This window comes from Ochotona curzoniae, unplaced genomic scaffold (assembly GCF_017591425.1).
Source record: "Ochotona curzoniae isolate NIBS_2020 unplaced genomic scaffold, NIBS_Ocur_1.0 scaffold_3890, whole genome shotgun sequence".
Taxonomy (NCBI): Eukaryota; Metazoa; Chordata; class Mammalia; order Lagomorpha; family Ochotonidae; genus Ochotona; species Ochotona curzoniae.
Window position 1 is genome coordinate 37,210,690 of NW_024467115.1, and position 13,242 is coordinate 37,223,931.

At 48.0% G+C, this 13,242-nt stretch overlaps 1 protein-coding gene across 2 annotated transcripts in view; it reads right to left on the minus strand.

Moving 5' to 3' along the window:
- PLG (plasminogen) overlaps nucleotides 1–13,242 on the minus strand; it is a 38,218-nt gene that overhangs the window by 11,464 nt on the left and 13,512 nt on the right. Inside the window, exons 9-15 of one of the 2 annotated variants that reach the window (XM_040965330.1) lie at nucleotides 12,742–12,887; nucleotides 11,236–11,240; nucleotides 10,057–10,214; nucleotides 3,994–4,175; nucleotides 3,172–3,320; nucleotides 1,355–1,448; nucleotides 404–524 (exon numbers count right to left, since the gene is read on the minus strand). In XM_040965330.1, coding sequence (XP_040821264.1) covers nucleotides 404–524; nucleotides 1,355–1,448; nucleotides 3,172–3,320; nucleotides 3,994–4,175; nucleotides 10,057–10,214; nucleotides 11,236–11,240; nucleotides 12,742–12,887 — 855 coding nt within the window. Of the gene's footprint in view, nucleotides 1–403; nucleotides 525–1,354; nucleotides 1,449–3,171; nucleotides 3,321–3,993; nucleotides 4,176–10,056; nucleotides 10,217–11,235; nucleotides 11,241–12,741; nucleotides 12,888–13,242 lie in introns of both variants that reach the window. The other variant, XM_040965329.1, reaches the window with a different exon arrangement.

Below are 13,242 nucleotides of genomic sequence, written 5' to 3' on the forward strand. Positions count from 1 at the left end.
TCAGTGAAGTGAGCACAGGGAGCTGGCCTTGTGTCTTGTCGGCCCATGACACATGTGCTTGACAAAAAGACACTCAAGGAAACAGAACCCTTAAAGGAGCGTTTCTCTGAAACAGTGGCTCCTATAGCCAGCAGCCTCCACGCTCGCTCGAGGACTCCAAAAAAAGCACCCTTTCCTTCCCATCGTACCATGAGCCTTGCACTCTGTGTGCGTGGTCAGTGAGCTCGGGACCTGCTGTTGGCTACTGGTATTCCAGAACAAGATCCCCATTCTGGTCACTTTTAAAATAGAGAACCTAGAAAAAACACCGTCTACTTTTCCTAGGTCTTTTCTGTAAAGGAACCCCAGGAATCGAGGGGGTCTTCCAGGGCTCACAAGGAAGGGCAGCATAAACCAGGCTTACCTCGTTCTAAGACTTATCTGCCAGGGCCAGGAATGTGGGTAGGACACACAGCCCCCGACAATTCTTTGCGAACATTTCTTTGGCTCCACTGTGGGCTTGCCGCATTCTAAGGGCGAGGAGGCTGTGGCACAAAGCAAGACAGAACACTGCAGGTGAGCCCAAGACAAGGCCGTGGCTGTGACTGTGCCTGAACTGGAGGGCTGAGCTTCTTGGGAAGACGCTGAGTTTCCAAGCTGTAGCCTCTCCTTTCAAAGCACTGTAAGCCCGGCTCATGGCTTTGTTGGAGGAGCGAAAAGAGAAATGGGGGCAGCTGGAATTAGAACGAGGCTTTTCTGAGAGGACCATGAAGCGATTATCAACCCCTTCCTCATTGTCACATCTAAACTGTGGCACATCTACTGAGGACCAATGTCTTTCTCCCTGTGTGTGTGTGTGTGTGTGTGTGATCAGCTGTGGCAAGCATAACTGAAACACTACCTTCTCTTAGCCAACTTCAGGACAGCTGCCACGACTAACTCATTTACCTCTATTTACCTCCCACCTGCTCCCTCTCAATTACACTAGCCTGCGAGCTTTCTAGAGAGTAGCCATGATATCCCTTTTGGGAGCTGCAAAGTGTTTAAAATGGTCCCCTCATGTGTCTGTGGTCCTCCGAGGTCTTCAAAAAAATATCAGTGTAAGCCGCTGTATTATTATACGGCAGGGGGACATTTTTTCAGCCCGGACCAATCAGAGATTCTGCGCTGGGAACTGAGTTTTCCAGATGATTTTCCATTTGCCATGACTTGTTCCAAGAATATTTATGGAAACAATTTTTTTTCTTAAGGAAACACACAATGTGATAAACTCCTCTTCTCCAACCCTGAGCCTGGGATCTTCTGTGGCAAGTTGCTTGGGGAAGGAAGGAAGGAAGGGAAGGGAAGGGAGGAGGAGAAAGAAGGAAGAACTCACTGCACACAGGGATGTCACAGTAGTCAAACAGCTTCTTTGGGTTCATGGTGTAGCACCAGGGCCCATTGGTGTCACCGTCAGGGTTGCGGCAGTACTGGAAACAAGCAGGGATCTGAGACACGGCTCATGTGCCGCAGAAAAGGGGGGCAGCATACCATGGCTTCTCTCTTCCCCCCCCTCAGCACTTATGTTTCCAGATGCCTGTTGTGACAGCTACCATTGCACATCAGTATGAGTGGGTTAAGGGATACCAGACACATGGGCAAGCATTATTTGGGACAGTTTCCAAATAGGGCCAGTGGATGAGTCTGAGTGGCCCAGGTGGGAAGCCCTGGCCTCCATGTTGGCAGCTGGTGGATTTGGAGAGAATTCAGAAGGTGAGCTGTTCTCTGGGAGGTGGGATGTCTGAGAGCTGTCCTGAGGGCCTTGCGTCAGGCACGCTGGCCTTTGCCCTCTGGCCCTGCACCCGCGACCCCCTGGCAGTGCTCCTGCTTCAGCACCCAGCTAAGCTCCATTGTCTACTTCCTTGGCTTTGGATTTTCAGGTATGGATGCAGTCAGGGTGCCAGCATCCTGGTACAGGTGGCCCATTGTGGCACATCTCAGCTGCCTCACTCACATGAGCCAGTTCCCCCAACAAGCTCCCAGCCCATCATCCAGTCTCTCTGTAGAGCTTTCTCATCAGCAGGTGCTCAGCCAGGGTGAGGGTGGGGGGAGCCTGAGGGCTCTGGTGATGAGAATGTGTGAAGCCAGGGGATCTTCAGCCCCAGGACCTTGGGGCACTGTTGTCTCAGCTCGCTCCTGCTGTGGTCCTATACAAAGTATGCAATTAATCTCTGCCCTGCCCACCCCACTGCCTGGCTCGCAGCTCCTGGACAATCAGCTGAGGGGACCTGACAGGAGCACCTAACGCCTTGGGAACTTCCTGGTGCCAGGGAAAGTCCCTCTATGAAACTGGATGGGGGCTTATTGCCCGGGGGAACCAACCATGTGATTAGAATGTTGGGGCTTCAGCTCCATTCTCCTCCCTCCACAGATCGCTGAAGGCCGTGGAAACCCAGAGGATGATATTTGCAGACCCTTTGGATAGCTCTCCTGGAGGGTGCCCTGCCTACAGAGGGTGACCGAGCTCGGTGCTTCTCCCATGCGCTCACTCTACCCTGGCCAACCCCCCAGCTGGTTGCACATCCTCTGTAACATCCTTCATGATTCATGGGTCTGGGCAGAGTGTTTGCAGAAGCTACTGAGACAAATCAACCAGGCCCTAGGATCAAGGAACCTTTCATTTACAACCCATCAGAAGTCCAGGCCATAGTCTACAACCTGTAAGGTGATTGGAACCAGAAGTGGGGCACTGGACCCACTCCAGTGTCAGAACCGAGTTACACTGTAGGAGGCTCCGCAGTGTCCCATGGAGACTGCCTGTGTAGGTTCCAGGGTTGCATTAAGTGGCATGTGAGTATAGAAACCCTTGGGTTCTCCTGTTCTTACCTCCCAAAATAAGCTACCCCAGAGTGGGAACCAGCTCTGTAGAGTTCTGATGCCCTCCCCAACCCTGAGCTTTTCTAGACAATTAGGGCATCTTTGGTCCAGGAAGCCGGAGGACAAACACCAGGCAGATGCAACACAGCAGCTAGGCAGGACAATCTGGAGCTGGGTGCCAAGAAGCTGCAGCAAGACATGCCAGCTCTCTGGGCTCTCTGCGTGCCACGCTGATGCCAGGTGCCTTCTGAGCTTCCTCCCACCGAAGGCCAGTTCAAGCCACCTCTCCCAGACCCAAGACCTGTGATTGAAGATGAGTTGACAAAAGAGGCTTACGTTTCGTTCCAGAGCTGCACGTGGGTTTGACTCTGGCGTGAAGATGCTGTGCTTGTGGGGCTCCTGGGCAGCCCAGCCCTGGCAGGGAGTGCCATCAGCAGTGGTGGCCTTCTTGCCCCGATATCCTTTGCCAATGCCAAACATGCAGTCTGCCGGAGACAAAGCAGATGGTTGTATGCCCCTGCCTTATGGACCCCAGACCATAGAGGGCACAGGCTGCAGTGCCAGGTCTCTGAGACACCAGGATCAGGCCCCCCCCCCCCCCGAGGCCCTGGCTGGCTGGCCATCCTGGAGACAATGTACTTTAAGGAGTCGTGATCCCACTGTGTACTTTAAGGATGAATGGCCAAAGACTGGTGTGGTGGATCAACAGGCTAATCCTCTGCCAACATCTCACGGGGGTCCAGTTCATGTCCCAGTTACTCCACTTATGATCGAGCTCCTTACTTATAACCTGGGAGAACAGAAAAGGTGACCTAAGTGCTTGATCCGCTGCACCTGCATGGAAGAACCAGAGGAAGCTCTTGGCTCCTGGCTTTGGATCAGCTCAGCTCTGTCAGGCCATCGTGGCCATTTGAAGAATGAATCAGCAGATGGAAGAGCTCTCTGTATTTCCTTCTCTATATATAAATCAGTGTTTCAAATAAAAATAAATCTTTGAGAAAGGTGACCAGAGGTGTTTACTGCCTTGGAAGGCACCACCGATGGTACAGATTGGGACCTTGGCAGGGATGCCAGCATAACCACCTTTGTAACAAGGGGCTGCATAAGAGAGAGTCTCCTCCCCAGCTCTTCTTGTCTCAGCGACCACAGACTTCACACCTGGTTCCGCAGTAGCCTCAACTCTTGGCGGTTGGGCCTCAGGAATGGTCAGTGCGGGGCCAGGGACAGTCTCCGAGCACCTCTGCAGGTTGCAGTACTCCCACCGGACTCTCGGGTCCGTGGTGTAGCACCACGGCCTGCTGTCGCCATCCGGGTTCCTGCAGTAGTTCATCGTCAGGCCCCTGTTGATACCAAGACATCTCAGGTCACGAGGCTGGGGACTCTTCAGGGGGGTCCCTGAACCCTCTGGATTTGGTTTTAACGAAGTAGGAATGAGTTGGTACTAGAGCGATGGCTTAACTGGCTAATCCTCTGCCTGCAAGCTCCCACATCCCATATACACACTGGTTTGTGTCCTGGCTACTCCACTCTGGTCCAGTTCCTAATGGGCTGTGAAAGCAACAGAGGATGACCCAGCTTCTTGGGCCCCTGCACCAACATGGGAGACACAGGTGAAGCTCCTGGCTCCTGGCTCCAAGTCAGCTTAGCTCCAGCCATTGTGGTCATTTGAGGAATAGGTCAGTGATAGAAGATCGTTCTCTCTGCCTCTTGTTCTCTCTGTAAATCTGCCTTTCACGTAAAAATAAATGAATCTTTAAAAAATCGAAGTGTGAATCAGTCGCATTGAAATACTAAAGGCATGATGACAATGCCACACAAGGCGGTTTCCATGTGCTAGTCAGCTGAGTACATTTCAAAATAAATAAATAAAAATAAATAAATACCACTTTATATAAAGCCTGAGACAATCCATATGGAAATGTGGGAAGAACATTCTAGAATATCCGGATTTTCCAGCGTCATTTCAGAGTATGCACATTACAGATTATCCATCAGTATTTCTCTATAACAAATCAGTTGTCGTTCCTCAGGATGATGACACTCCCAAGCCTGCTCTGTTAGTCAGGGACTTGCAATGTAACCACAACACTGCACATTCACAATAAAATGGTGTTACTATAAACAGGTAGATCAAATGGTGTTACTATAAACAGGTAGATCAAGAAGGTTTAGTTTGAATTTGAAAAGCAGCAGAGCTGGGCTGGAAATCGGACTGTCGGGCAGCGTGCTGTTGCTGCAGGCTGCTGTCATGGATGGAAATCTGCCCTCACTCTCTGCCCAGGCTCTGCCAGCTGTGTCTGCTGGGGGAAGGAAAGAACAGTCAGACGGAGGGACGAAGGGAGATGTCCGGCATTGCACGTGCAGACATCAGGACTGAGCTGCACTCTGTCGCCAGAGAACATCTCCCCAGCCGCCTGGAATCTTAAGGCTCAGGAAATGTCGTACAATCTCGCTGCACGACCAGCCTCTGTCACAGAACACGTCAAGTCCAGCGCTACTGCGGCCGGCAGGATGCCCTTCTGCTGGCTGCCTCCCGCAAGGGCCTGAGCCAGGCTGGAGCCACAAGCCAGGAACTCCAGTGTGGGTAGAAAAAATCCCAGCCACTAGAGCCACCACCTGTGCTGTCTTCCAGGGTGTAGACAGGCAAGAAGCTGCCTGGAGTCAGGAATGGACCCTGACCTTGAACTCAGGCACTCCAAGATGGAACGCGGGTGTACATACCAACGGCTGTTCCAAACAGCTGCTTCAGTCAGATGCGCTTTGATGAACACCTTTACCTGTGTGATCCATACACCTGTCATGGTGTAGGACATTCCATCCCCAAGATTGCTCCCCTGTGCCACAGCTGACCTTGAATACCCTGCTCTCTCAGAGGGAAACGCCATTAGTGTCTTTCTCTGTACATCAACAGCACCTCTTACAGGACTTCGTGCAAACAGGCTCACTCGGAATACGCACTTCTGCGTCTAGATTCTCTCCTTCATAGAACATGGCAGAGCTCCATGCAGGCTACATGAGAGTGTCGGTAGCTGCTTCTTGTTTATTCCGGAGTAGCATTCCAGTGTGGAAATATGGCAGAAAGTACTTGTTCACTTTCCTATCAGCAGACACTGAAGTCACTTCTGGCTGGGGGCTATTCTAAAGCTGCTATAAATTCTCTTGGAGAGAAACTGACTATGTAGGCCGTTTCAGCCTCCCAGGGTAAATGCTCAGGACCGCAGTGGTAGATACTCGGCACAGACGCGTGCGCACTTAACAAGGAACCGTCAGATTGTTTTTCAAAGGGCTTAGTCCATTCCACATGACCAGCACGTGTGCGAGCCACACAGCCTTGTTCTCACGCTGGACACCACTTCCTGCCTGTTTCCTTAGTAGCAGCCATTTGCACCTGGGCTTGGCTGGTGGTCGCTCACTGCAGTGGTAGCTGGGATGAGAAGCCTCAGCTTCAGGAGCTTCTTGGCTGTGTGTCGTCGCTGCGTGATGCCCGTTTGAGGCAGCTGCCCGTTTTCATGGGGTCATCTCTCCTCTCGTTAGGAGGAGCGCTTCCCATGCTGCTGCTTGGGTGTGTGGGATGGGAGTGGTTCTCTCCCAGTCTGTGCCTTGCCTATCCAGTTTCTGAACAAGGTCTGTTAGCATACACAAATTTTAATTTTATATAAGTCCATATTATGATTTGTTTTCCGTTTTACATTTAATGTTTTACATTTAATGTTTTCTGGGTCTTGCCTTAAAAAACACAAAACTTGCTTTACCCAAGGTTGTAAAAACATTCTTTTATGCCTACCTCTCTCTAGAAGTTCTGTATTTCTTTTTTTTTTTCTAAGATTTATTTGTTTTTATTGGAAGACAGATAAATAGAGAAAAGGAAAGACAGAGAAAAGAAAGATCTTTCATCTGGTTTAAATCTCAAAGTAGTTACAACTGGAGCTGAGCCGATCAGAAGCCAGGAGCCTCTTCTGGGTCTCCCATGTGGGTGCAGGGTCCCAAGGCTTTGGGCCATCCTCAACTGCTTTCCCAGGCCACAAGCAGGGAGCTGGATGGGAAGTGGAGCACTCAGGACACAAACCAGCACCCATATAAGACAAGGCAAGGATTTAGCCACTGAACCATCACGCTAGTCCCAGAAGTTCTGTATTTCAGCTAGAGTTTTGCCGTCTACTTTCAGGCCCATGAGGTATTCCAAATCAATAATTAAAGATTAAAGATGGCTTGGTTTCATGGGTTTCGTTTCTTCCATGCAGCTGTCAGTTGTCTTGAATTTATTGTGGAGATATCCTTCCCTGTTGAATTGCTTTGCCGTCTGTATGCGAAATCCACTGACCTTGCTTACATAGGTCTGTTTCTGGGCTTTGTTTTCACATTTGAATACGTTTTGCCAAGACCACAGTGCCTTGATTACCATACTCATATATTAAATCAGAATATGGAACTCCTCCAACCTCACTCTCCTTCCTAAAAATTAAAAAATTCAGTGGGGTCAGCATTGTGGCATAGCACAGTAAGCTATTCCCTGCGATGCTGGCATCCCTTTTAGGCACCAGTTTGTGCTCTACTTCCAATCTAGCTCCCTGTAGGTGGATGGGGAAAGCAGTGAATGACAGCTTTAGTGTTTCATTTCCTCCCTACCTCCCTCTGTCCTTCCTTTTTCTTTTTCTTTTTCTTTTTTTTTTTTCCTTTGTTTGGGCCATTGCTGCCTAAAAATAATGAGCCAACATAGTTCTCATTTCCAGTCTTAGAAAGTCTTGGGGCTGTCATGGTGGCCCAACCAGGTAATCCTCCACCTGCAGTACTGGCATCCCATATGGGTTCTAGTTCATGTCCTGGCTGCTCCACTTCCCATCCAGCTCCCTGCCTGTGGCATGGGAAAGCAGTTGAAGATAACCCAAAACCTCGGGACCCCGTGAGAGGTCTAAAAGAAGCTCCTGACTCCCGGCTTTGGGTCGGCTCAGCTCTGGCCATTGCAGCCACTTGGGGAGTGACCAGCAGATTTTCTGTCTCTCCTTCTCTCTGTAAACCTGCCTTTCCAATAAAAATAAATAAATATTTTAAGAAAGAAAGAGTGAGCGAGAGAGAAAGTCTTTCACCCTCTGAATGGCTGAAGGTTTTTGCAGATTTGCATGTTTAGGTTAAAGCAGTTTCTTTCTCATCTTTTTTTGATAACTTGTGTCATGAACAAATGCTAAAATGTATCACATTCTCTTCTGCATCCGCTGAAAGAAATGTGGACTGTATTGTGTTAAGCTATTTTCTTTTTTTTTAACCCTTTTTTTTAAATTGTTATTAATGTTAAGCTATTTTCTACACTGAGGGCTTTGCAAATACATTCCTGAAGGGAAGCCACTGTGGCCTGTGGTGTTCACTGTGTTCCAGACAAAAACAATCTGTACGTCTGAGTGGATTCCATTTCCAGGTATTCTGGTTAAGGGCTTTGTATTTACGTGCACATCAGACACTGTTCTGGAGCTTCTTGAAATGGCCCTCCCTGCTTTCTGTACCTGGGTATCTGGGGCCTCATACATTGAGTTGAGAAGTGTTTCCTCCTGTTCTATTTTCTGTAATAAACGATGAAAGGTTTGTACTCTTTCTTCCCTAAATACTTGATAAAGTTGCCATGAAGACATCTGGGCCAGTGTTTTCTTAAGAACTTATCTGACATCATAATTATGTTATAGGACTTTTGGGGCCAGCACAGTGGTATCGCGGGGTAGTCTTCCACTTTCCATATGGAGTCCATCTGGTGCATCCCATACGGGCACTCATTCTTCTGCTCTGCTTTGGCTTCTGCTCCCTGCTAACGGTCTGGGAAAGCAGCGGAGGATGGCCCACGTCCTTGGGTTCCATACCCACATGGGACGCCCGGAAGGAGCTCTGGGCTCGCAGCTTCAGACCAGGCAGCTCTGGCCATTGTGGCCATGTGGGGAATGAATCAGAAGATCCAAGATCTTATTCTCACTCTTTCTGTGTCTCTGCCTTTCTCTTTCCGTAATTCTGACTTTCAAGTAACATCAGAATAAATAAATGTATTTATTTATTTATAATAAATAGATGTTATAAATAAAAATGCTTCATTTTAAAAATTGTACTTTTCAAAAAAATTATTGAGGTTGTCAATATGATTTTCTAATTATTTTCCTATTCATTTTTAATATCTGCAGATTCCAGGGCCCATGTTAAGCAGCACTGAGTTCAGCTGCCACCCACGGCTCCAGCATCCGGATCAGAGTGCCAGCCATGGTCCTGGCTGCTCTGCTTCCGATCCATCCCCCTGCTACTGCACCTGCGAGGCAGCAGAGAGGCCCAAGGCTCCCTGCTCCTTGCAGTTCTGGACTCGTAGTTTTAGTCAGGCCACTGGGTGAATGCTATAGGTGCACTTAAAGTGTGTTTTGTGGTTGAGAATAATGTGAAATAGGCCTACATTTTCCTTTAAAAGTTCTACACTTTTCCTGTGGTTTTTGGTTGTTGTTTACTTATTCTCTCACATTTCATTTTGGGAGAATTATAACTATATTGAAGAGAATTGAAGAAATCTCCAGCTGTAATTCTAAATTTACCTATTTTTCTCTCTAGTTCTGTCAGTTTCCTATTTTTCTCTCTAGTTCTGAAATTTTAAGGATGCAATACACTTAGCAGTAAATCCATATGAACGGCTCCCTTGACATGGGAAATGATCTATTTTTCTTTGTGGTTCTACTTCTGGCCCTGAAACCTATTTTGCCTGATATTACATGAATCACTCCAGCTTTCTTTTCATTTATGTTTTCACGGTTTTTACACACATTTAACCTATATCATGATATAATGTCACATTACAGATTGTGTGTTACTAGGGCTGGCATTGTAACACAGTGGATGAATCTGCTGCCTGGGATGTCAACAGCCCATATCAGAGTGTAGGTTATAGTCCTGGCTGCCACAGAGGATGGCTCAAGTCCTTGGGCCCTTGCTCCCACATGGGAGACCTGGAAGAAGCCCCTGATGTCAGGTTGGTTCAGGTCTGGCCAATGCAGCCATTTGGGAAGTGAAACGACAGATGGAAGCTCTCTCCTCTCTGTAAATTTGCCTTTCAAATAAAGATAAGTAAATCTTTAAAAAAGATTTCTGGAATATTCTTCCTCACATTCTGGATCTAAGAGAAATGTGGGCATTAAGAAGCTAGCTTCTAGAATACACAGAAATGTAAGTTGGCTGTTGCTCCTGCTGTGGTTAAAATCAAAGACCTACGCGTCGGGGATGTTCTCCGGGGTCTTCTCGTGCTTGTGTGGTTTCATGGATGTCCAGGACTGACATTTCCTCCCTGTAACGGTGGTGGATGACGTCCCTCGGTAACTCTGCCCGTTACCCTGGAAACACTCCTGGACCACCGGGGTCTGCTCGGGGGGCTCTGAGATCAAAACAGAAGAAAGCAAGCTGAATGATGATTGGAGCAAAGGCAGAGGTGAAGCCATTCCTGACCTGCATAGCTCTGCAGTTTCTCAGTGGACAGACAGCACCCAAGGGCATTTATAACAGCCTTGAATTGGAATGACCTTACTTACCTTGGCAATACTTAAGTTAAACTAAAAACAAAAGAAAAGAAAACAAAACAAAATGTGGATGAGGGTGTTACCAGCTGGCCTTCAGGCTCCTTGAGTGGGGTGTTTCTGAGCATGACGCAGCAGCGACCAGAGGCAGATGTACCCGTGGCACAGCTGACCGTGGCGAGGGGTGACATGAAATTCCTTCACACCTCCCCGGAATCCTTAGCTAATCCGAAGTCAGAGAGCTTTGGAGGAACGGGAGAGGGAAGCATCCAGATCTAGGACTTTGGGCAAAGATCCATCGTCCCAGGAAGAAGCAATACAGACAGGGACCCATCCCTTTGTGTCCACAACTCTGAGCTGATGCAAGTGGAGGAGTCCTACTGCTGCGCTTAAGGCCCATCACAGGCCACATCACCGAGGACTCACTAGAGCCTGCCTAGGAAGGCAGAGCAGCGAGACACTGACCCACTCCTGCCCCCAACTGGACAACGAGCAAGCAAGACACAGCGCTGTGTTGCTCAGGTCAGTTAAACTGCCTCTGAAGTGACCACCATAGGCTGCAAATGTGTCGACGCTGAGGAAACTCTTGAGCACCCAACACCTTATTGGAGGAATTATAAAGGTTGTGGACACCCTGAAAATAAAACTGGCGATAGCAAAATCCAAATTCAGTTCAACAGCTGACTGCATTGACTGAATGACCCACACAGCATGCCCACTGACAGGTGCTCTGACAACGTGTAGAAATTGTCTTTGGCATTCTCCATTCTTCTATTCACACCGTCCAGCAGTTGATACAAAATTACAAGGCACAGGCGGGGCAGGGCCAGCGAGGCTGAGGAGCCACTGCTAGGTAGCAAGGCCATCGATGGGCTTGCACTGGGACTGTAAGACAGCCACAAAGCATCAAGTCAAAGGACTTGGTGGTAAAAGCAGGCAGCTGGCATGGAAAGACAGATGATTCAGCAGAAACAGAAAGTGTAAAAAAGAGTAAAATAAAATGCAAGAATATAAAAATCACAGTATCAAAGATTTTGAAAATTCCTTCAGTGCCCTTTTTAGCCAACAAGATACCAATGAGAAAATCAAACTGTGAACTTGAAAATAGGCCTATAGAATCACGCAAACTGACACAAAGAAATAAGGAGTCAGTGGAAAAAGAACAAATACGTGAGGATTCCGAGACCGTAGGAGATGTCCTAACCTGCGGGTACACAGAATCCAAAAACGAGAAGAGATTTCAAGAGAAAATTGGGAAATAATTGAATATAGATGGGTACCTCCAAAAGGTCATAGAAAAGTATAATTATGAGAGAAGTTTATTTGGCACAAAGAATTGATATGTATGCATTATTTTTTTTTTCATAGGGTGGTTGAGAATTTTACAAAAATAAGAAAAACGGAATCTGTAAATCCAAGAAAGGTCAGAAAACTCCAAGCAGAATAAATACAAAAAAGGTGAATGATCACACACGTGGACACGCCACTGTGGACTGCTGAAAAGCAGAACAAAGATGTGCAAGTTTTACAGGCAGCAGAGGCAGATAAAGCGTGAGGTACGCAGGAGCAAGGTGCAATAGCAAAGACTCCTAGTCAGGGACCGTCCACCATAGAAGACTCTGGAGTGGGGACAGCGAGCAAGCTCGTATCACACCCAACAAAGCCGTATTCAAAATAGCCACGGCCCCCTGACACTCAGAAGCTAAAAGAATTCAGCTGGCAGACCTGTGCTACAAGAACTGCTGGAGGCCGGTTTTAACACAAGCATTACTATATGGCATCTGAGCATTACATGGTCGTTTGGAGCCACAGAGAAAAATAAGCAGTTCCATAAATGATTAAATAAATGAACTAAAGAGAAAAACATTTTTATATATGTTCATCTTAAGGCATAAATGATCAGGATCAATGTACTATGAGGAAATTATTTGAGAACAATAGCACAGCACTTGGGAGAACAAGGGAACAGAGTGTTGTAAGGCTGTTATACCTCAACTGGAACACTTACTGAAGACAGAAGGCGAAGAGTTAAAGATGTATATGGTAAACATTGGGAAAACGTAAACATCTTTTGAATTTTGTTCTAACTAGTAGGTAAACAGTGTGGATAAAAGACAATCCCAAAAATAGCCACTCTAAGATAAGGCAGGGAAAAAAGGATGAGAGAAGAGTCTAATAGGAAAAGGAGCAGTTACACGGCTTAGCGACAGGTGTAAATGTCACCACATTAATGATGCATATGAACAGCCCAGACTTCTCAGTCAGAAAGCTGAGAAAAAGGTACAGCACACAAAAGCTGACTTCACCACAAATCCCCAGAGATGAAGCCAGCGCTGGCTCGGGCTGGGCCGGTGGTGAGTTCTGACTGCACGGCACCCCTTCTTACCTGTGCTATCCACTGAGTCCATGGTCACAGGGGAGGAGTCACAGGAGGGGATGTCACAGTAGTCCCACCTCGTCTCGTTGTTGGTCGTGTAGCACCAGGGAGCTTTTTCCCCATCGGGATTACGACAGTAGTTTTCATCCAGAGCCCTGAGAGAGAAGTGATGGTAAGCTTTGCTCGGCAGACAGGCTAGAGGGACTTCTACACGGCGTTATTGGGTGACCCAAACTGATGTGTGTGTGCAGGAGGAGCTGGCGCTGAGCCTGAGTCCATGAGAGGGGTTCTGTGGCACTGTGCCGGGAACGTCGCGAGCAGTTCCCAGGCTCTGCCTGCCACCGGCAGCATTCAGTGTCACCAGGCAGTGGTTCTCAAGCTTGCCCACGTGTATTGCTGAACCCCACCTGCTGCATTTCTGATTTAATAGGTCTGGGGTGGGGGCCCACAGATTTGTATTTATGGAAAGTTCCCAGTGATGCTTTTGGTGCTGTCATGGACACCTCCTCT